Source organism: Trachurus japonicus, chromosome 4 (assembly GCF_045865225.1).
Source record: "Trachurus japonicus isolate A0001 chromosome 4, Traja_1.0".
In the NCBI taxonomy this organism is placed as follows: Eukaryota; Metazoa; Chordata; class Actinopteri; order Carangiformes; family Carangidae; genus Trachurus; species Trachurus japonicus.
Window position 1 is genome coordinate 4,827,488 of NC_140910.1, and position 25,162 is coordinate 4,852,649.

General features: G+C 42.3%; 1 protein-coding gene across 3 annotated transcripts in view; it reads left to right on the top strand.

Annotated features, from left to right (window-relative positions):
• The window catches only part of st3gal3a (ST3 beta-galactoside alpha-2,3-sialyltransferase 3a), a 36,017-nt gene extending 12,145 nt beyond the window's left edge, over positions 1 to 23,872 (top strand). For 2 of the 3 annotated variants that reach the window (XM_085773499.1, XM_085773498.1), the window contains exons 5-11: positions 1,274 to 1,368; positions 3,226 to 3,289; positions 6,150 to 6,245; positions 6,756 to 6,942; positions 15,171 to 15,317; positions 16,574 to 16,720; positions 23,556 to 23,871. In XM_085773499.1, the coding sequence (XP_085629625.1) occupies positions 1,274 to 1,368; positions 3,226 to 3,289; positions 6,150 to 6,245; positions 6,756 to 6,942; positions 15,171 to 15,317; positions 16,574 to 16,720; positions 23,556 to 23,660 (841 nt within the window). In that variant the 3' untranslated portion in view covers positions 23,661 to 23,871. Of the gene's footprint in view, positions 1 to 1,273; positions 1,369 to 3,225; positions 3,290 to 6,149; positions 6,246 to 6,755; positions 6,943 to 15,170; positions 15,318 to 16,573; positions 16,721 to 23,555 lie in introns of all 3 variants that reach the window. The other variant, XM_085773500.1, reaches the window with a different exon arrangement.
• Positions 23,873 to 25,162: the final 1,290 nt, after the last annotated feature.

The window sequence follows — 25,162 nt, forward strand, 5'->3', positions numbered from 1 at the left end:
TGATCCCAGACCTTCCACACTGCCTTAGATGACATGACATTGAAATCAAAGGTTATCTAAGGTTATCTAAGAGTAGGAACACCACTACGTAACAAACAACTGGCTGGCACTCGTCCACTTAGGGCAGTGGCTCCCAACCTTTTTTGGCTCGTGACCCCATTTTGACATCACAAATTTCGGGCGAGCCCGTCAATCAAGATGCACCAGCTCAGATATTTTTATATGCTGCATTTTATTTGAACTCAATTTATATTCGATAAAGTGACAGTATAGAATACAGTTGTTTAAGATTGTGTGTGGTGTTTTTAATTATAATTTTAAAAAGAATAATAATTAGTTAGGTTAATCAGTTTTTTTTTTAAATCAATTACTAGACATTTCAGGTGACCCCATTTGAATTCCAGGCGACCTCACATGAGGTCCCGGACCCATGGTTGAAAAACACCGACCTAGGGAGTTTCAGCAAAATTCTAAGTGCATCATTGTAGTTTGTTGAACTTAGCCTTACTGTAGCTGCACCACAAGTTGGCAGTATACAGTGGACTATAATTTCAACTTTCACAGTGCATCACGCCTGATTTTGGTGTCCACTATACAGAGAGCAATGAGTGATTTTGCTAGTAACATTAAGATGCTATTATAATACATGCTCCATAAAAAAAACAAAAACAATCAACAATCCAGTTTGGAATGGGCTAGACTAATTTGGCCACATCAGTTTTCCCTGGTCTACATGAAAACCAGAACAAGCTGCTGCGGCTGCGTTTTCCACCAGCCCAAGCTGTGGCTGATTCATCTCAGATGTAATGTTTTCATACTTGTGAAGCAGGGATTAGTGCGAGAGAATCCTGTTTCTGTTCAGATTCATGGAAAAGCTGGGCTGTTATAACCGTCTGTTAGAGATGATTCACAACCACTGTCTGTCAACATCGGAAAATATGCCTTTAAAACACGCACAAGACGAGGAGGTCATGGACGTGTGTCCATGTCATGTGGTAAAGACATTTGCTTTCAAGTGTAACTCTAGTGTGAGAAACAGCACTTTGTCCTTTGTCTCACACTTGTTTTGGGTTTGTTTTGTTGGAGCTGAACTCAGACAGACTGTAGATTAGCTGAAAACATGATACTCTAAATCCTCTTGAGCATTCTGCCATTAATCAGTACATCTCCACTGTTAACATCAGGGCTGTGTGGGTCCCAGACAAACACTGTGTTGATGAATTCCACCTCTTCATTCTTCCTTGTTGTAACCTGCTTTGTTTTATATCGACAGATTCACCAAAGTGGCGCAAATGTTCCTCGATCCAAATTACAAACGGTTCTCCAAGATAGGCGATTATTCCCCTCCGTTCGGTGTAAAATCACAAGGTATGTTTACACACTCTTATTTTTGTAATATAGATCATCTCATTGTAAGAGGCACCACGTTTGAGATCTTTCTGTGCATTTGCTGGAAAACTCCATTCCACTATTGAGGTCTCAGTATTCTCTGTATTTGTATTTCAGTGAAAAAAAAATGTTAAAGGTAGAGTCTGGAGGTTTATATGTTGCCGTTTGTAAACAAAACATTCAAAATGGGCCCCTCCTCTCGGGCTCAAATGTGCATTATAATGAGCAGGAGGGCCGTTGTGGTGAGCTGGGAAGCGGGTGCTAGCCGCCACCGCTAGCAGCAGTTAGCGGCAAGCTAGCGGGTGTTAGCTCGTTGCTGCCGATGTGCCAGACGCCCTTCATTGCCAGCTGCCGGTGTAGGTACCAAATGTGTCCGGGCTGCCAGATTTGTACGGGGCCGTGACTTGGCACATCGTGATTGGTCGTGATGATTTATAAAAGTTGTAGGTATACGAAAGTGAGCTATTTATATTTTCTTATGATAACATTAAACATTTACACAGCTAACAGTGACGTCAAATATGATTAAAATACTGTAATTAGCGCTGGCATTCACGAAAGTTTGTTTGATGTTGCCTAGGAGATCTGTACCAAATCTTGCGAGAGTGTGTTGTTGAGACGGAGACAGGTCTTGAACACATTTCATTTTCTCCTGAATTGTCCGTCTGAAAATTTCCATTTTCGTGTCAAACTGTTCAGAAGAGATGTGTCTTGTGACAAATGAGTCCAATATTTCTGTGGGGCGAAGTGACTAACTTCGCTAACATCCACTGTGGCATCCATCCATGTAAACGCAATGCATTACGCCACCACGACCAATCACGATGTGCCACGTCATCGCAATTCGCAGCCCCGGACAAATCTGGCAACCCAGACACATTTGGTACCTACACCGGCTGCTTATACGCTCATGAAGCTTTTGGTGTGAGTGCACAGTAAAGGTTTGTGTGGGGACTCTACAGTATGTGTTAACCATGGCCACACTGAGGGCAGGCCAGTCGGTGCATATGACTTGTGCCCCTTCAGGGTGAAGCAAGCCGTAGTCTGGGACTCACCACTTCTTCTTGAGCAGGTCACATCAAAGAAATCTGCTTTAGCTTTTAGGTCCAGTGTGTAAAATGAGGGGAAAACAGTGACATTTAGCATTCTGATTCTATTATTTATCTATTGAATATTTCTATTGTTTATTTATGAACTATAAAACTCTTGAAACGTGCTCTCTGGTTGGCTGGATTTTCCATCCCGTGCAAACATGGCGCACAAGATGGCGACACTCTCTAAGCAAAACCCTTATGTAGGCTATATATAAAAGAAGGATTATAAGGCTGTGAACAGATTTTATTTTATAGCGATTATACACTTATACAAATATATTCATTGGTGGTATATTCAGATTTTGCCAATAAACCTTGATAAATATTACACACTGGACCTTTGTGTAGTTACACCAGCTAAGTGTGTGTGTGACTTTAACACTGCACTAAAAATGCAAAGTCACAGTAATTAGTCAAACCTGATGAAACAAGAGTTTTATCAATTTCATTTCAAAAATGCTTTTTCCTCAGATTATCCAATTGCTCATCACTCAGAAAAGCTAGTGAAGTGTCTAAAGACCTCCACAATGGTACCTATCTGTAGTAGCTGTGTAACATTGTAACATGATGAGGACTGAGCTCACCCAGCCTGTGGCTCTCAGACTGGCCTCATTGGTCACAGTGAGGATGTGCCAGAGATGAGGCCATAACCATGTGCAATAAGGAGGAAAGATTTCTTTTTTCTTTTCATCTTCATCTTACCTGTTGCTTCTTCTTTCTTCCTCCTTTTTTTTATCTACAGAAAAGATCATAGATATTCTTCTCGCAGCTACTAAGAGCTACGGCCTTGGAGAGGAGCTTGACAGGTAGGTATCTTCTACAGTTCAGAAATACTCTTGTCTCTTTACAAAATAATGTAGTTCATCTGAGCTCAACAATCTGAAAAGAATGTGAAATCTCAGTAACAAATTAGTTTTTCTATGGTTTTAATCAGATCCTACAGGCACCAGATTTTGTTTTTAACCTTTCAAGTCTGTGTGTGTGTGCTTTGTGTGTTGTGGTAAAACATGAAACAGAAACTAGCACAGTGGTTTGAAATACGTTGACTAGTACTGCAGTACTTAAGCAGAGCAATGGTTCCCACCCTGTGGTCGAAGTACTCAGAGAATGGAACAACATGTTGAGGTAGCAAGATTTTTTTTTTTCAACAAGTTTCATGATCATTATAAATGATGCAGCTCTTTTTACAAATGTAGTCTACAAGGCTATGTGGCATATTGTAAACATAGATTGGCTTTGTAAGTGTTAACTGAGCCTATCTACCCTGAGGCTCATTACAGTCTGGACTCCAGATCAGTTATTGATGTAACTGTATTGTCTGGAGTTTTTGTCTTTATATGGACCTGATCAGTTGCACAGAAACGGTGCACTGACCCTCTTTCATCAGTCAGCTAAGTCAATTAGGAATGTGTTTGTTTTTCCACCCAGAATTAAGCAGTGCACATGTTGTACCGAGTATACATTACACGTTGTAATCATGACGTTAACCAAAGTCTAGCACACTGACTTGACTTCTGCTGTTACCATTTCAGAGTACTTCAGTCGATAAAGAACTAAAGTGTTAATTATAGTTTGCGCATTACGCTTTTTTTTTTTTTACGCATTGTTCACTGACAGCACATCGCTGCAGTCTGACACCTAAATGATCAGTGCTACGGGTTTTTGTCTTGACAGAAAGTGATTAACAAGTTAGTAAGTTACCTGACAAAAACCATGAAGACAAAAGTGTCACATGTCGTGTCACATGTCAAATAGAAATATTTGAAATTATTCTACACTGCCAACCAGAATAACAACACAAGGCCCTGAATACTGGTCATTGTGCCTTCTGTCAGTCATTTCAGATAAGATGGTCCAGCTTTAATTCTGACCTGAGCAGGTTGCCCTCAGTAACAAATGAGTGAGGAAGAGATGGAACTGAATGTGAATCCATTAGTTGGATTTAAACAGATATGATATCTAAATTTGGACAGATTTTTTTTTATCTTTGTCCTGTCGTTTGATTGACAAGAGTTTCCAAAAATACAGGATTCATGTTGAGATTCATTTTTGTATCAGCATAGAGACATTTGTTGCGTTAGCTGAGCAGCTCATGTCTCCGATCTAAAAACAGGTTGCACTAACAATTAAAGGTAATGAACCTACTCCTTAGACTATATATATACCATAATAGGGATTATGGCAAAAGGCAAATTTGCCAAAATGTTGAAATATCCCTTTAACAAACTTTGTTTTTCTTTTTTGTTAAGAATTAAGAAAAGGTAAGATGTAGGCCTGGGACGATAATAAATTTTGCTGGACGATATATTGTCCCACAAATTACTGACGATAAACGATATTATTGACACATTTTTTTGAGAACAAATTAACCACTAATATAATAATAATATTTCATAATAATGTAAGTAGTCGATAAACGATGCGATAAACTTTTATTTCTCATGAGTATTTTTTTTTTAACCATTGTAATTGGAATGACAAGAACTTATATAGCTACTATCCTAAATAAATAAAATAAACAAAAAATAATAAACAGTGCAGCTCTTCTGTCCAATAACGTTATACACCTGAAGCTCCACTTTTCATTCAAACAAACTAATATGACTTCCACAGGTGTAAGATTTCATCAATCAAACCAGCCGGCGATAAACCTCTAAAAACCTGCTGATAAGTTTTAGTCGTTTGCTCCCCCAATGACGGAGGTTGACCGGCCCGTGAGCTGCTGCAGACGGCTGCAGACTGTGGGAAGCCCCGCTCCTCCTGCTCGCTGCTGCCACATTAGCTCCAAAAACGTCGGAGGAAATCTCCTAACAGGCGATATGTGGATAAACTGACCACAGACTGGGGATCTGAACGGTGACTTTCCCGCATGAAAAAATATTAAAACTTTAAAAAGTGACGTGTTAACAGCGCGGCAGCAAGAATTACGGTAAAATAGCTTTTAGCTGCTTAGCTTTACAGCTAGCGCTCATGCGCTGCGCTGCCGGTTGCTGAGAAATGCATTCTGGGAAACGAAGATCCTGGATGACTGAAAAGAGGGTTCACTCCTTTCATTCTGCAAAACAAACGGCCCAGGTGCTGAGACCGATGCAGAGTGAAGCCTCTTGTCATCCAGCCTGGTTGGAGGCCAGAGACCAAAACAAATACGTGCGCATGCACATGGCCGGAAAAACTATCGAGTTCATTTTCATTTATCGTGCGATTAATTGATTTATTGATTATCGTCCCAGGCCTAGTAAGATGTACCTTTCTGCTCCAAACATATAGGATGAATGACCACATGAAGTACCACAGTGAACCAACTCCTTGTGTACAGTCAGAGTAGGGGGTGAGGTGCAGGTTGGTCACAGGAACAGCTGAAGTGAAAATCAATCTTCACCACTGTACACTGAGATGACCTCACTGTGGATTTTATTGGGGGCAAGCCACGTGTCTTTCCAGTGGCTTTTTCAGGTTCACTCAGTACAATTCCAAGAGGTTTAACAGGTGTGATGAATACATAAACATGGGTCACATGACCAGGCAGTCACCATTTTCCTCTTTGTCATTTTTCTGTATTACCAGAGTTACAAACGTTCCACAGCTTTCCACTGTTTTAACCAGACTATGAGAACTGACCTTGAATGTAGCGCCACTCCATCATGACGTGTCTTGTCTGTGTTACAGTCTGAGCTGCAAGACGTGCATCATAATCGGGAATGGAGGAATCCTTGCCAATAAGTCTCTGGGCCACAGGATTGATCAGTTTGATGTGGTGGTCAGGTATGTTATGACACACCAGCGCTACGCTGCTGTGATTAAGAACTACACTAATGTATGATGCATGCACAGTAGTTTATTAAATATGTCTGTATGTGTAGATGAGATATGTGAAGGCTCTCACATTGAATTTCTACAATCTGGCTTCAATTCAACACGTCACCATCTGCATCTCCAGAGTGTTCGTACACATGGTGTGCAGGTACACATGTTGTCCCGTCGAGTTTTATAGATGGCACCATTTTTGTGGGAAGTGGTATGCACGTCTTTCAAGCCCCATTTTGTGCGTATGCAGTGGTTATAAATGAGACCCCTGGCCAGGGAGGCATCATGAAGAAGCTGTATTGTGGTTTTAACAAACAACTTTGATAAAAGAGCTTTAGGACTCACACCAACGCTCTCACTCAGGCTTCTATTTGACAGCTGCTGTCCTCATTTAGAGATTTTCAAACAGTCTTGATTATTTTAAAAGCGCTTTATGTGAGTGCTTGATCTTGTGTCTGTGTGTTTTAGGCTAAATGAAGCCCCAGTGAAAGGCTTTGAGAAAGATGTCGGCTCCAAAACCACCATGAGGATCACCTATCCAGAGGGAGCCATCCAGAAGACGGAACGCTACGAGGCCGAGTCTCTCTTTGTCCTCTCGGCCTTCAAAGCTCTGGACCTCAAGTGGCTACGAGACATGGTCTTCAAACATCGGCTGGTAAGGCAGCTCAATTCTTTATTTTGCCACTGCACTAGCAAATGGATCTGTAGGCAGGTCCTTAATAACAATATCAATAATAACAATAATCATAATAGTAATAATTGGCCTTTTTACTCCAAATCCTCTGATAATCTAACATGCATGTCCATGTCGCTCACAGCCAGAGGGGGCGGAGTTAGAAGTGTGAAATTTCAGCTTTGGTGCACATCTGTTCAGACCTGCTGTAACATCCGTCTCAGGTGATCCCATCACTAGTGGTCAGCTCTAAATACAGATGTGAACAAACCCAAGACATACTGAGGATGCATTTGAGATCCTGTGTGAACACAAATGTGTCATGGTTACATTAAGGCCTCGTTTACACAGCAAAAACTGTGATATTTCCATTATTCCACATAATTGAGTTTTGGCCTTTCGTTTACACAAAGACGGACCATCTTGTTACACTTCCACCTATAGGGTTGGGATGTAGAAGAAGTTGGAGTAACGGTGTACTTATGCGGGTTTGTGTAAATAAAGGGTTTTTTGGGAACAATCTGGCGTGAACGATGTTATTTTTGAAAACGTAGAGAGCGAAATATTTATTTCTGTAAATACCCGTCAGCCAAGGATTTTTTTGTATATTTTTTGGGCTTTTTGCCTTTAATTGATAGGACAGTTGAGAGAGACTGGAAGTGGGGAGGCAGAGAGAGGGGGAAGGACATGCAGCAAAGGGCGACCAGATTCAGAATTTGAACGGCGAGCAGCGAGGACTGTAGCCTCTGCATATGGGGCGCCTGCTCAACCCACGTAGCTATTTTAGTAGGATTTTTATTGGGTCAACGATTGGCTGGTGAAATGCCTAAAAATTTAACTTGAATTCTTCTTCCAAATGAAATCACAATCAGCGAGTCTGTCCCACTCTCCATTGCATCCAGAATGAAGGTCATGAACCACAATAGGAATATTGGAACACTGCAGCTGGATGAGTCCGTTGCTGTCGTTGGGATTCCCCAACTAATGGTCTTTGCCAGATACATCAGTTGCAGGGAGATCAAAAAAGAGTTCCTGTTCAGAGACCAGGTGGACATGACACCAAGGGGAGAGGACATTTTCAGAGTGGTGATCACAAATCTGAAAAATATTCAATTGGAATGGACCACTGTGTTGGAACTTGTTCTGGTGGGGCCAAGAACATGACAGAGTCTGCAGGTCTGGTTTTGTGTCTCATGTTCGTAGAGTGGTCCCAAATGTGAAGCTGACACATTGTATAATACAATGGGAAGCACAAGCACGGCAAAGCATGACAAGTGACCTTTTGGATACAATTGTGAAAGTAGTGAATCTAATCAGAATGTTACCACTGGAATCAAGGCTTTTCACAGAGTAATGCGAGGGAATGTGGGGGCGGCTCTCCAGGGAAAAGCTTCTGCAGAGAGCGTGGGGTGTGGGAGCTGAGAGAGCAGACTGACCCTGACCTTACCAAGTATTTCCAGCACAAACTGTGATCTCCCTACCTTGTGGACACTTACAAAGCTCAACACACTGAATTATGTGCCTTCAAGGAAAGGAGAAGATCATTTTGGATCTGGAAGATGGAATAAATGTATCATGAATTTCCCCTTGGGGATTAATAAAGCCTATTATCTTCTTATCTTAAAGGGACTAACTGTGGCAGCCGTGGTTAAACACAGCTGAGCACATGCCAGGCCCATAGGAGACCTCTGAGCAGGACCTCCCTGACTCAAAGGGACCTCAAATCCATCATTAGTATCCCTTCCAAGTTGTGCCATCAGCAGAGCTGGATTTAACTCTTAGGCACTGGTCACACTGCAGCTCAACGCTATCAGGAGCTCTCTTGCTTGGCAAAGAAAGCTGTACAAGTATTGACTCAAGTTTTAAAGGGGACATATTATGGAAATAGCACTTTTTGAAGGCTCTTTAAAGAGGAACTAAACCCCTAAACCACTTTTTTCTGCTGAAAACAAATGTATTTGGGTATAAGGTAGTGTTGTCAGTTGATTCTGGTCCAACTTTTGACATTTTAGTCAAAATATTTCAATTTGGTGTATTTTGTAGTAAAAATGTAGAGTGACTGCCCTCTATGGGTTGAAACACGGCTATTACAATCGAATTTTTCTATTGGCTGAGATGGAGGCAGATGACGTTTTGGAGGCAGCTTTCGTCACCAGCCACCAGCTCCCCGACCAATCAGCACCGGCTGCTGCCTGCCGCTAACGGTTGCTAGGCACTCTAGCTGCTCTGCTGCGGCTAACGGCTGCTAACAGCTGCCTGAACGGGAATCGTTAATGCGGCCGGCGCTAACGAGCCGTTAACGAGTTAACGAGCCGGCGGATCAGCTGTAGATGCTGTGTCACGGCTCTGGCGTCCTCTCCTAGTAGTGTCCACGCTACTAGTGCTGAGTCGCTCGTTAGTAGCTCGTTAGCGCTAGCAGAAGTGTCGATGTGTGTTTATTACTTTTTTTTCTCTTTTGTGTGATTTCGCGGGTGTGGACTGTGAATGAGGCGCAGGGGGGAGGGGGAGGGGGGATCGGAGAGTGTCTCCTGGAGTCCCGCCCATAATCAAGGCATTTTTTGAATTTCAAGCTTAGAGCACGTCATCCAAAACTGAGGGGTTTAGTTCCCCTTTAACATATATTTGGGTGTTTGTCTTGCGTTCCGGCCCCCAAAATGTGAGAATTGACCCAATAACAATATCATGTCATGGCTCCCTGAAATCCATGGGGTTTTATGAGCTGTTCCCTCAGTCGTCTTCCAGTGATGTCATTAATTTTCGAATTTGCATAATACCACCCCTACCTGTGGGAGGGGTGAGCAGTGGCTGATTTACATTTAAAGGGACAGGCACTGAAACCAGCTGTTCTGAACAGGACTGTTTTGAGAGGATGAAAAGAGCTGTGATGTTTGATCCTTGGGGTATTTTGACCAAAGCATGTCACAGACATGTCTGTAATAATAACGGAACGTTATGAGACGGAGTCGTTTTCGCGGCAAATGCAGAGACGGGAATGTGCATCAGCGGTTTTGCATGAATTTACCTCGAAAACAACTCTGTCTGGTAACGTTCTGTTATTATCTCATAGCGTGGTGAATGTGCAGGTCACAACTTGTCCACCAGAGCATTTTGGAGTTGTTGGATTGTGTATTTGATGAGTTTGATGAGGGAAACCAAGAAATCCCATTAGCCTCCGTAGTGTAGCTCTGAGCAGCTCACGGCTCTGCTCCGCAATTCTAAAAATTGCTTGCACCGACAAGTAAAGGTATCGAACCTACTACTATGACTATAGGGATTATGGCAATGGGCCAATTTGCCAAAATGTTGAACTATCCCTTTAAGATGTGACTATTTACTATTGACTAATTTTTTTTGATAAATAGCTAGATCGGGTATCAGATAATGGTGCTGATTTATGATGCTGATCTATTCACTTCAATTCTATGTTTCTGAGGCGTGCTACATCACATGTCAACAAACAGAGCAACAATGTCTGACAAAGTTAGGAAAGCATTTAAGTTCTTCACTCTCTTCCACATGGCAAAGTGTACAGTTTATTAATTAAACAGTGGTATTGGGTCAGTATTGGGTATCAGCTGATACATAAATCAGCATAAAAACTGAAAAACCCAGAGGTGCATCCCTAACTGTATTTGTTATAATCTTATTGTGTAATGTTAATATCAGCAATGTCATTTTCTAAGCTTCACATCTTTTAATTTGTTATAGATGTGAAGTTACTTTTGACTATGAAGCCACATTTATTTCATGTGCATCTGTGTTTGTTGTGTTCTTCATCAATACCTGAATGAATCCACCTGAACATGTGCATAAAGTAGCTGTCATTCTGTTAGAGTAGAGCAGGAATCCAGGGCTGGGTGTGGCCTGTTAGGAGAAGGTGGGTGTCACCAGGGTGGTCCCTGGCCTCCATCATATTTTACCTCAGCTGACAGGTGCAAGTACAAACAGCCTGCAGCAGCTGTAGCAGCCTCACCTCCTCACTCTGTCGTGGATTTATTAGTCGACTGAGAAGCAGCCTCATTTAGCTCTTGATGCCATGCCCACGGCCCCCATCATCACACTGTTACCACTCTGACTGCTATTTTTACCCTGCAAGTCTAATAATAATATTGTTACTACTCACATGTACTGAACTCTTACAGAAGCTCCCCTCCTCCACACTCTGTGGTCCATGTCTTTGTTGGTGGTGTGTAGAGGAAGCACAGGTGTGCTCTGACACTACCTCACAGTTAGGTTGAATAAACAGTCATGGTGTGGGACTGGAGCTGTTCAGACCTGCTTCATTTACACCAACGCTGTAGGACAGCTCAGGTTCCTTCCCCCGGAGCAGAGCATGCAGACAACACATCAGTTACAAGGAGACACACACACACACACACACACACACTCACTTTCTCACTTTGTTGTGAATGGCCAAGTCACTCTTTGTCAAGACTAATGGTGCTAACATAAAACAAGGGGCAGAGTAGCTACTGAGAAATGTTGACAATGGCCTTCACTGGAGACGCAGTGAGGACACATTTGAGCAGATCCCTGTGCTCCTCTTGTTTCTGTCCCGGCCCTGACACAACACCACAATAGCCGTGTCCTTCAAATATATCTGAATGTGACAAGACAGAGTTGTGTTTAAAGTCCATGGTGTCAACAGTCTCCTGTGGAGCCACTGCGGAAATGTCAGTGTCTGGTGCTCTAAGCTACGAGACAGCTTTCATTTGTATGCGGTTGTGATTAGACTTCGGTAAATATGTATTTATGAAAGCAATATTTGATTTTTGCTAATAAAAAGCCAAATAAGCTACATACTGTCCCTTTAAATGTGCACTTCATGTAGAAACCTTTCCATTACATCCACATGTTAAACTGCTCTTTCTTTGACTCTGCATTTTATCAACTGCTGGACTACTGTACTCCTACATAATGCACCTACAGAGTGGACTGCATCACCACTGTCTGATCCACTCACCTGTGACTGCAGGCCACTTTACATAGGAGGACAGTAATTCAATGCCACTTAATCAAAGCAGCACAGTGCTTTAATGAAGCAGAATGCAGAGCAGTATTTCACTCTGAAGCCTTCCAAGGCTCACACTGTGGGAACAGACAAACCCACTCACCATTAAATATATATATACAGTATAGTATCAGCAAAGTCACCTGAGTGTTGTGTTTACATCAGTGCCGATCAGAGCAGAGCTGATAAATACCCTGTGTCTACTGCAGAGTCTCAGGTGTGAATGCTGAAACCATTTCCATTGCTGACTAAAGCACAGTATTAGGAGCTCTTGCCACTGGAAAATAGATTTTAATTAAATAACTGCAGTGGAAAGGAGCTACAGAGGCAAGAAAAAGTGTGTGAACCCTTTGGAATTTCCTAGTTTTCTGCATTAATTGCTTTGCTTTCCATTGCAGGCCTGAAGTTTGCCACTCCACAACACTAATAGGAAAACGTTTTGTGGACTGATAAAACTAAGATTTAAGTTTTTGTATTTTTATTTATTCATTTATTTATTTATTTAGTATTTTTTGTAAGTATGGTGTAAAAATGGTGCTGCATAGCAGCATGTAACCATTATCTCATAGGTGAAGTACGGTGGAGGGAGCATCATGGTTTGGGGCTGCTTTGCTGCCTCAGGGCCTGGACTGTTTGCCATCATCGAGGACAAAATGACTTCCAGAGTTTATCCAGGCTTCCTACAGGATAATGTCATGGTGGCTGGCTGTCCACCAGCTGAAACTCAGTAGAAGTTGTGTGGTGCAGCAGGACAACAACCCTAAACACTGAAGTAAATCTACTATCTAGATCATCTAGAGTAGCTTCAAAAAAAGAAAATCCACCTTAGGGAGTGGCCCAGTCAGAGCCCAGACCTGAACCCAATAGGGATGCTGTGGAATGACCTCCAGAGAGCCGTCCACACCAGACATCCTATAATAACATGGCTGAGCTGAAGCTGTTCTGTCAGGACCAATGGTCCAGAATTCATCCTGAGTGTTATTCAGTTCTGATCTGCAGCTACAGGAAATGTTTGGTTGAGGTTCAACCAGTTATTAAATCTAAGGCCTCACTTACTTTTTCCACCAGCACTGTGAATGTTTAATGGATATGTTCAATATAGACATGAAATATTATAAATGTTTGTGTGTATTAGGCTAAGCACATTGTGTTTGTTTATACTTGTGACTTAGATGTAGATTGGATCACATTAAATCACCAATTAATGCAGAAACTAGGAAATTCCAATATACTTTTTCTTGCCACTGTATAAATGGATGAAGCTGGGAGCTACCTGTATAGCATCTGTAATTTACTAATATATAAATATGGATTTACCTGGAGTAAATGTATGTATGTAAACCTATTAGTTGATAGAGTTTTGACAGGAAATTGAGAATTGCTTGTCCTTTAACCCCATCTACTAGGGCAGTGCTGCAGCAGAGGAGAGGTGTTGTCTTTCCAGCTCCATAGAGGAGCAGAACGGCCTCAGTCAGACAGGATTACCAATGATCTGTCAGTGAGCAGGTTACTGTCTTACAGCGTAACTCTGCTATGCCTTACTCTTACATACCTAAAAAAAACCCCTCAGAGGCAGACATCCCATTAAGTGTTCATAAAGAGCCATCAGGACAGGGCAGACTACTGGTAATTAGTGTAATAGCCCCGGGTATACTGATACAGGGGCTTCTTTACCACGACTGGCTTTGTTTGCTCCTCTTGTCTTTCATCAGTGTTTTAATGTTGCTGAACACTTCCAGGTCTCAGAGTGTTGTTTTCACTGGGCTGCTGAAGCACCATCATATTTTCCACTCCCGTCCACTCTGCATACCATCCCAGCTCTGACGATGTTAAGAAGTGATCAATATTTACAGCGTCACTGCGGATAGTAAATATTCAGCACTTACATTGCTGACAAAGCATATACAGTGACTTCAGCATATACAGTGACTTCAGAAGACTGTTGAGAGCCATTGAGAGATGTGATGCTTTAATAAAAACCTTGAAGTTAGATAATTAGAAATATTTAATGTTATGCTGCTCCTGGTCTGATGAATGAAGATTGTATGCACTCATAAATGACTCTAAACAATTCCAAGATAACATCAGATGTTGTCATCCACTAGTAAAATCTTAAGTAGCCTGAAGGTGACACAGCAGTGATGTCCAGCTACTGAATGAATGAGGGGGAAACACTGTATACACTCAATGTATTATCCTTTTCTGTATTTTTCTAGTTTTTTTCTGTATTCTGTATATATACAGTATCTATTTTTATTCTATTCTATTGTATATAAATCCTTAATTGTATATAGTATAATATGCATTCTAGAATATTTTTATATTATTTTCATTTTTATTTCACTACTTTTTAAAATTTTTTGTCCTTTTTGTGTTTGCACCTGACACCACGTCAAGTTCCTTGTGCTGTAGAGTGACCTTTCCTGCTCTTGGCAATCAAACTTTTCTGATTCTGATTCTGATTCTGTCCCAAGTTTATCTCAGACCTGTGACTGATGCGATGGGTCACTTTACAGCACAACCATGACCGAATAATCAAGACAGCATTGTGGCTTCAGGACAAGTCCCTGACCGTCCTTGAGCTGCACAGAGTATGAAATCTGTGGAGAGACCTGAAGATGCAGTTCACTGATACTACACGTCCAGTCTGACGGAGTTTGACCGGACATGTCAGCTGGAATGAGACAAACAGCCCAAATCCACATGTCCAGAGCTTCACCAAGAAGACTCAAGGCTGTTATTTCTGTGAAAGGGGCTACGAAGTCCTGCAATAGGGTTCTGCATCATTTTGTAAATGAAAGATTTTAAACTTTAAACTAACACAATAATGTAGTGTAGATGAACGCAGCACAGATTTGTTTAGAAGTATATTTATTTCAGAGTTGTTGTACAAACATGAAAAAAAAGTGATTGTCTTGGCCGCTATATTTTTAGAAGTTTGTGAAATTATATGAACACATGCATTTTATCCTATTATCTGGTTTGGCTGGCAGCACAGGGTCGACCGCTGCCAGTGGCTGACTCGCCAGCTTCTAAATGCAAAATGCTTAAAATGCTGAGCAGTGAGTGAAGTTGCTGAGTGCCGGAGAGCAGCAGGCTGTCAGTTCATCAGAGCTTTATCACTGAACACAGCTGCCTGCTGCTGAGAGCGGTGATAGTGAACCAAAAGAGGTTTAATCCCCCACTCTCTGTCTTTCAGCGCAGCACTGACGGCTTCTGGAAGTCGGTGGCCAGGCAGGTTCCTAGGGAGCCCAGCGACATGCGCATCCTGAACCCCTACTACATCCAGGAGGCCTCCTTCAAGCTGATAGGCTTACCTTACAACAACGGACAGATGGGCAGAGGGGTGAGAGACCTGCTTTTTCCCTCGCACTCACTTTCTGTCCAGTCATAAGAGGAGGACCAGGGGCAGTGAGCTGTCCACACACAGCACTGAGTTAATGGTCAGGACTGGAGCTCTCCTGTCTGTCTGTTTGCTTTATGAAGCACCTACTCAAGAGCCTGAGAGCAAACTGTGTAATTATCCAATGCCTCAGATTGCATGTCTGTAAAATGTCAACACAATGACCAGAGTGTAAGAGGCTCCTCCTCTGGACATTACAGTGATAATTCAACATTTTGGCAAATTGGCCCATTGCCATAATCCCTATAGTCATAGCAGTAGGTTTGTTACCTTTAATTGCTGGTGCAAGCTATTTTTAGAACGGCGGAGCAGAGCCGTGAGCTGCTCAGAGCTACACTACGGAGGCTAATAGGATTTATTGGTTTTCCTCACCAAACTCATCAAATACACAATCCAACAACTCCAAAATGCTCTGGTGGACAAGTTGTGACCTGCACATTCACCACGCTATGAGATAATAACGGAACATTACGGAGTTGTTTTCGAGGTAAATTCATGCAAAACTGCTGATGCGCGTTCCCGTCGGGGTCAGTTTTTCAGCAAGCAGTCTCTGCATTTGCCTCGAAATCAACTCTGTCTCGTGCAGGTCACAACTTGTCCACGAAAGCGTTTTGGTGTTGTTGGATTGTGTATTTGATGAGTTTGATGAGAGAAACCAAGAAATCCCATTAGCCTCTGTAGCGTAGCTCTGAGCAGCTCACGTCTCTGCCCCGCCGATCTAAAAAAAAGCTTGCACCGACAATTAAAGGGAATGAACCTACTGCTATGACTATAGGGATTATGGCAATGGGCCAATTTGCTAAAATGTTGAACTATCCCTTTAAAGTGACAACGAGGAGTTTTGGAAAAGTGAAGCGTTTTCGCTGGGTTATTCTCATGACTCACCGCAAAACCGAAAGTAAAGACACGCTGGTCAGCTCGCCCAGCATTTCCACCATTAATTAAAATAACAAAATAACGACAGAGACAAAACGATATAGCTATTGATCGAAAATAGAACCATTAACAAGTGTGGGTAGCATAGATTCATCCACATTAATGTGAGACTTAATTATAACCAAATACAAACTCCTCGTTGTCCCTTTAACATGTATACTTGTAGTACACATGTTAAAGGGACACTACATACTGTATGTGTTGTGGGATTGAGATCATAACTGGGTGACCTGTATCATCACTCTTTTATGCCTCCGTTTCAGAATATCCCAACCCTGGGGGCAGTTGCTATAACGATGGCCCTTCATAACTGTGATGAAGTGGCTGTGGCTGGATTTGGGTACAACATGAGCACGCCCCACGCCCCCTTGCACTACTATGAGAAGATCAGGATGTCAGCCATCAAAGAGGTAACTGAAGACCTTATTTGTTGAGATGCCACAGGTGTTTTCTGGAGGAGTCTTATTTAATTCTATTTCATTTTAAGCATTTAGTTCAATTCTCTTAAAACACAATGCATATGTTTTACATGCATCCCCTGCATCTTTTGTAAGTTTGCTCCCCCACAAAGAAATGGCGGTCTATAATTTTTATTTTCACAGAGAAACAGAATATCAACAAAACATCCAGAAATACAGATTATAAATTCATTTATATGATTGTTTGATTTTTCAAAAATCAGTAAGGGATCAAATACTTATTTTCCTCACTAGATATGACTGTGTTGATCAACAAATGGGTGTGTCTTAAGGAAGCACCATACAAAAATGGGAAATGGATGCAGCACCACCATTTACTAGAGTATTTAGTATTACACAGACAAAGATCTGCGGAAGGGCAGCAGGCCCAGAAAACAAATTGACAGAGGTCTAAGGAAGAGGAGAATAAACCTTGGTGAAATAACAAGTTGAAAAAGAAGGGAGAGAAAGGCTGTGGCTCAGGCTAGGAGGTGACATCTGCTTTCCTCTCCGTCCATAATCAGACTCTGAGCCCAACACAAAGTTCTGTAGTTACCACATGTGGCAAAAGAGGATGCTGTTGCTCCTGCTCGGTAAAGGTTACATAGTCAATGGACACCAAATCAGTATAGTATAGTAACATAACATGCAGTGGAGATTGATGCTAACAGCAAGTTATGTTACGTAGCTCACCTTTTCTCAGTGGAATACAAAACGTATGAAGGGTGGATTTTTGACTGTTGTCTGACATCTGCCTGATTTCACGTGAACGCAACATCAAAAATACGTTCCGATATGCAACCTCACCGCTAGATGGGGGCAATTCCTACACATTATACATTTAAAGGATGTGAATAACACTGATCGATAGAACCTGTTCCGAAAACTTTAATGACCGTCAAAAGTAGAGTCAGTCTATAAACGTGACGAAACATGAGGTAAAATTCATTTTTAAATGTGCTGCGATTTCAGACGGGAAAAAAAACGGACTTGGTGTGCATAGGCATACTAAGTTCAGACCTTGTCTTTTTGTAAAGGGACAGACAAATCACCAGTGGTTGATGGGTAATGTAATGCAGACTTTAAAAAGGGGGAAAATAATCTTGTGTCATTGTCAGTAGGATACAGTGTGATGTTCTCTTGGTTGACAGCTTGCCTCTCACACCTGCTCTCAGATGTTACACACTGATCAACACCCACTGAGAGGCTTCAGGTCTAGACACTTAACCCAGAAATGTATGTCTGAAAGAGATTTTTATCTTTTTCTGGACAACTGAAATATGTGCAGTAGTTGCATTATCATAGTTTACATATAAGGAGAACATGAATGAAGAAATGCGTAGCCGCTAAAATTAAAAATCTTGTGGTCATTGGACAGAAACTTTGATCGGCTTCTTTGTTGCTAGATCTGTGAGGAAGTCGTAGAACAGCTCTGTACATCATTACACGTTTGAGCTGTGAATTTACAGTTCAGGTCGATGATTCATCCCCTTCATACGATACTCCCACACAATATTCACAACGTCCACATTTGTTAGCATTCTGACCAACTTCCTTTTCGTTAGTTTTTCCAGGTTTATGCAGTACAGAGACAGTTTACTGTGACCTTTCTCTAATTTAAAATGCCTCTAGAAAGGATTTATGCAGCGAGTTGAGTAGTGGCCTGGGATGTGTATGAAATCTCAAGTGTAGGGAACGTTGCTGGGCACTGGTTTGTGAGAGCGGGACAGTCAGAGCGCACTATATACAATGTCCAAGTTGCCATTCTCTCCACTTGACAGTCTCCAGCCTGCTCATAAATCACCCTTAGACAAGGTTGTTGAGACTGACATGCAATCCGCTGCATGTTATTTTCACCTACTGTTTGGCCTTGTGCTACTGTTCAGAGGTACAGAGCTGCTCGTCCATGCCCTCTACCATTTAGAACCGGGACAGGTGAGAAATGGGTTCTTTAAGAACACATTTACCCATATGGGGTGGTCTTTTTGGTGGGATGGGGAGTGTTCTCCAATAGCCTAACAACAGTTTGAACTAAAACCTTATGAGCAACAACTAGCTGAAGCTGAAGTCAAATAGTTAAGTTTGCCAAACAACAGAAGAATTGATGCCTGGTTATTAACGTGCTTTCTACCTGAAGACGTCAAAATCTGGAGTCTAGCTCTACGTTGCGGATCGCCTCATTTCAGAGCGTAACTGGAGGGATCTTAGTGTTTGTCAAGCTGGTAAACAGAGATGTAACAGGCTCCTCTGGCCCATTGTTGCATCCTGTTCCACTCAAAAGAGAGACTACGGGATATGTTTAAAGGTATAATATGTAGGAATTACCCCCATCTAGCAATTCGGTTGCATATCAGAACGTATTCTTGATGTTGCGTTCACGTGAAATCGGGCAGACGTCAGACAGGCAACAGACGCTGCATGTAACAGGATAAACAAGCGTCTATGTAAAACAAGTGGTCTGTCAGCACGAGGCAAAACAATACAGGCACGACAATATGTTGTCATGGTGATGTCATATTGTTTACCTGACCCACGTTTTACCATCTTTCTCTCTTGGAATAAAATGACGTCCAGTTGTCTGCCTGACTGCACCTGAATGCAACATCAGTGCCTCCGTCCTTCCTCAAACTACACAGTACGAGAAAGCATTTGTATTGTATCATTTGTATGCGGCTGTGATTCGACTTCAGTGTAATACGTATTTATGCTAAAAAGCCAAATAAGTTACATACTGGGGCTTTAATGATTTATGCCATTTGATCTCTCTGACCAAAGAAAAGAGAATGCTTTCAATGTGACTGTATGTGTTTAAGTCAACAGGTTCATGAGGTGTACAGTCTCCCAGTAACTGGTGTTTTGTTGAGCTGAACCAAAGACACTCCGTACGTTTACATGACACTTGAAAAAAAATCAAATTACGGCTCTAATCCATCTATAACAGGACAACTATTGTGCATGCACATGTGATAGTCTGTCTAAAACTCCCAGATAATGCAATTGGAAATTGATTATCTTCTATATGTATACGCCTTAATCTGACTGACACTGGACAATGCATGTGTGCACACTCCAGGTCCAGAAAGACTGCCATCCCGCTGTGACATCCAGCATTCAGATTCTAGATTGCAGGGCTCACTCCCTCGCTCGCGCTTACCCCTCCCGTCGGCAAAATGACAGTGGCCTCCGAGGACCAACACATTCACAAACTAACCGTTAACTGATAACAATAACTATGACCGATTAATACTACCGGTTTTTTTTTTGGTTTGTTTTTTTAACACACGTGCAGACTTCCACTCTCGCTTCAGTCATATTTCGCAGGAAGGTGATGCAACATGGCGGCCTCGGTTGGGTGCACCGCCACCTACTGTATCGCATTTGTAAACAACTCATTCTAAGCTACGGGAAAGCTTTCATTTGTATGTGATTGTGATTAGACTTCGGGAAATACATGTTTATGAAAGCAATATTTAATTTTTGCTAATAAAAAGCCAAATAAGTTACACACTGTACCTTTAAAATAAAATAACATCCCATAATGAGACATTGAACGCAATATAATGAACAGAGAGTGTAGGTTATAAAGGTAACCCTGTCTCTCTGAGTAATACGAGTGAGCGAGACGTCTCAGCAGACGGCCCTTCTTGCTCAGGCAGGTGAGAAGAGGTTGCACATTTTGAATGGTGCTGGTCTTCTTCACGCATTATTTATGCTAGGTGGATGGACATGTTCACCAATGAGGACTGGTGTAATGAGACAAGTGCTTGAGGGTTGCAGTGACGCTTAGAGCTCACTCATATTACTCAAAGGTCTGGGGAATCCTGTGGACAGAACAACAGAACTTAAAGGGACACGCCAACATTTTTTTTCATGTCTTGCCTCACTCCTGAGTCCATGACAAGCAGATAGACACCATCCTTTCGACTGTGCGTGCAGTAACAAGGGAGATAGAGCCCGTATCACCCGTAATTAGCTTAGCTCAAACGCTGGAAGTGCATAGGTAGTGTTAGCCTGCCTCCTACGAGCCGAAATCAGCAGTCAGAAGCTGATTTCATTTTAGCTCTAAACTCTGTAAATATATCACTTTATCAACATTTCAAACATTTTTAGGCGAGAAAGTAGCCGTTTAGATCAGCAGTGTGTCGATAATTTGTCTAAATACCAGCTGTTTACAATTTTGTTCGGACGAATTCGGTGCTACTCAAGCTAGCCGTTGTGACCAACGCACTTCCAGTTACTTTCACAAAATAAAACAGCCGTTGCCCTTTACATACAGAAAACCATGACGATAGAATTTGTGCTTTTACTTTGAAATAGGAAGCTAACCTACCCTCGATGTAGCTAGCTTGAACCAAAATAAACCGTCTTTGCTTGAACCCTCCGTTTTGACCCATCTCGTCCCATTACCGGCATTTGACCGCTCAAGATGCCTTAGCGGAGAGTTTTGTCAGCTCTGAGACGAAGATCGGCCCGCCGGTTTCCATTTAGAGTTGCTGAAGAGTTTCTCTGATGACTTTAGGTGGAGGAAGGTTAACACTACTGATACACTTCCAGCGTTTGAGCTAAGCTAATTACGGGCGATACGGGCTCTCCCTTGTTACTGCATGCACAGTCGAAAGGATGGTGTCTATCTGCTTGTCATGGACTCGGGAGTGAGGCAAGACACGAAAAAAAAATGTTGCCATATCCCTTTAACAAATATCAGGTGATGTCACTTAATTATTTTATAGCCGAGTGAGTATTAGAACATTGACAAGACTGAAATAATCAGATGTGGACATTTGATCAAGCCAGTGTTAGAAAGTTTCTCCACTGGTTCTGATTACCTTCTTCCAGTGGAGGTAACATAAGCCCAGTCAGTGAAAAGTAGCTTCCAGATGCTTCAGCTGTCCTGTGATCCTAACCTCCAGTACTGAGATACAATCACAATGTGAGGGGACTGGGAGTGTTCTGTTTCAGTATTGATACCAGGTGTAAATACAGAGTTGTGTGATCAGGTGTCACCATCCAGACAATGTGTTCACATCACAGCCTAAGCAAACATGAATTGACTCATTGAACATCTGCTCTGTGCTGATTGCTACAGTATTATTGTAGTGACTAACACGATCAGAGCCTTAAGTCGAGTTTTTCCTCACTCACTGATAGTTCTCCATTGTCAGCCCTCATGAGCAAGACGAGTCTACCTGCAATCAGACCTTTTATTCTAATCCCTGCCATTGACTTTTAACCTGTTCAATCAAATAGTCTAGTAGGAGGAGGTTTTTTCTAACCTAGCTTTTTGTAATCCTTAAAGCTTCAGTTGGTAACAATTATTCAGTCATATTTGCTGGAACTGTCACTATATTCTGATAGTCGGACATTAAATTAGTAATTTAGGACAAAATCCAACTCCTCAGGCTCCACCTACAGCCTGAAATCGTGTTTGCCAAAATCCACCGCGACCGACGATTCTCCACCAGTCAGGTAGAGGGAGCAGGAGGAGCAGCCAATCGCAGCTCGCACACGTCATAGTAAGCTGACGAAAGTGAAAGTAAAGTCCACAACTTGGTCGAAATTTCAAGATAATACACCTTCAGGTCCCTCTATTCACCTCTGTCAACCCCCCTCCCTCCCTCCCTCCCTCCACACATGCAGACACACACAAGAAGAGAGTTTTTCATGGTGAGAGGTGAGATCGTTTTGAAGTTGCTATGGATACGGTACATCTTCTGTGGGTGCGTTTATGGCTACTTTGTGTGCGTGCGCCTGCACGTGTGTGTGCCTGTGTGTGGGGCGCTTGGCAGAGGTTCACAAAGGGACCTGATGGTGTATTGTCTTTAAATTTCCGACCAAATCGCGGAGTTTACTTTCACTTTCATCAACTTACCAACTGGAGCTTCAAAGTGTCTACTCGATGAATTTTGATGATCCCCACGCAGATTATGGTCCAATGTATGTTTGTTTTGTTTTTTTTTTTACCATCTTTTCTGGCGGTGAAAAATGAAATATCTATATACAGTAGCTCTTCCTGAACTATACATCCTGCAGAGACAACCCATTTTCTTTTTGTCTTGGGATGAGGAACTGATCGAGATACAGATTGATTAAATCATCTATGCTACATAAAAACTCAAACACAAAAACATTTACAAACTTCAAGATGTCTACCAAACATGTTGATGATCCCTGAACTTGGCTATATTTTGTTGCCACCCTGGATTTCTTAAAATAAAAAATGAAAATGTAAAATCTACGTAACTTTTGAACTATGATGCAGAGAAGTTATGTTATGCATGAGACATTGATGGAGATGGCCAACACCATCATTTCCACATGGATTATTAAAACAAAAAAACACTCATATCTTCCAAAATATGTTTACATTTGACAAATTCCCATTGGAATAAACTAAAATTGAAAAAGTAGAAATATGTGAGTCAAATAGGTGAAGATCTCAAGGGCAACCATGTTTATTCATCATTCAGAAGCTCTGAGGCCAAGTCAATGTTTACTGTGATTACTGACATACTGTGACAGACAAGCAGAAAACATGAAGCCTTCAGCTCTGGCTGTTGCTGATTACAATGATAAAATACCACTGTTTATAAAGGCAGTAACTCAGGAGGTTGTGAACATACCTTATGGTTGGTGGAGGAAACAACCATGAGGTGCTGTTTCTAGTTTTATTCTCAGGTTGTAGAAAATGCAAGAAATCTACAATGAAATGAGATTTTTAAAAATAAAGACCAATAAACAAATCTCTCCACCCACCACCCCCTCCTCTGTGTCTCTGTCCCCTCTACAGTCCTGGACTCACAACATATCTAAAGAGAAGGAGTTCCTCATGAAGCTGGTGAGGGCCGGGGTGATCCAGGACCTGACCAACGGGATCTGTGGTGAAGGATGCTGATGGTCTGCGCTCAGCTTGGTGTCTCCTGGTCCTGCAGCGCTGTCCTCAACTCCCCTCCCCGTCCCCACCCTTCCCCCTCCCCCTCCTCCTCCTCCCCGCTTCAGCACCTGAAGAGGGACACTCAAGGCTCTGTAGACCAGGGTGGCGGCCGGAGAGCGGCAGCGTCACACCGTGGTCCCTGCAGAGAGACTGTGAGCATGTGAGGCTGATGATTACCCAGGATGCACCGCACCGCCCCCCCAGTGTTGCACTTCGACACGTTGCGGTCGGCCTCTGCATCGTATCACAGTATTTAGCTCGTCCTAGTCGCAGGTTTAGTCTACATAAACATGAAATTGGTACCCTGGCTCAGGGGTGTGTCTCAGTCTGATGTTGGGATTCAAACCAGCAAACCCGGGGCCGGACTGCTCTCCCGCCAGAAGAGAAGAGAGGAGGAAGATGTTGGGTTTGGACATCGATCCTCTGCCAAGAATACCTCTACAAGTGTCCTTCTGCTTACACATGTGAATGTAATCTTCATCCAACCTACAGTCGCTCATTTATCTCTTCCAGTGTCTTCGTCAAACAGGGTGTACGCTACATGACACACGTCAGCCGTCCTTCACCCATCTCCGACAGCAGGGAGGGGAGGGGGGGGGTGAACCCTCCGATCAGAGCCGTGTGGCAGCCAACTCAGCTTGTTCTGTTGAGGGGGTCAAGAGTGGATATGAAGCTAGAGAGGTTGGGGATACCAGCTCATCGCGGCAGCACCAGCAGCAGCAGCTTCTATCTCGCGCCACAGATGCACAAGAGTCAGATTCAGTGTGTTCTCGTGAGGCAGCAGCATCCTCAGCTCCCTCCAGACTTTCCACCAGCGTCCACGTTGCATGTGCGCTCGATTCCAATACACCCGGAGCAGGTCACATCTCTGATGCGTGAAATGTTTTGTAAATGGTAATTGACTTGAAATTATCATTTAATGACGCATTTCATCCGTAGCAGACACGGCCTTTACATACAAGCAGTAACAAAAAAAAGCTAGTTTTTCTTTTTGTTTCTTCTCCACTGTGAAGCAGGAGAGAGGTTTTTTTCTTTTTTTTTTTTTTAGAAAAGATGGAAAATAGACCTTGATGTTGTTAAAACTCAGTATAGCCACAAGCTTTCAATCTTCTGTAAAACAAAAACTATGCTACAACTAGAACCAGTTACATTCAGTGGTTAACTTTTGAATGGATCATGGCCTGTATTTGGGACAATACTGTTGACTGGCACTGTTGTCAATGTCCACACAGATGTAAGTTCACACAGCCTCTGTCCACAGTGTGCTGTGTGTTAGTCCAGGAGGACTCACATATCTTTGATTAGACTTTAGGGTCACGTAAATAATCAGTCTTTCTTCTCATCCCATCAAACAATACTATCACTCACCTTTAGATATGAATGATTTAACTGTAAACTTATTATGGTCATCAATGTAAAAAATATTGCTTTCATGTAGGACATCGTAAGATCTGTTGTTGTAG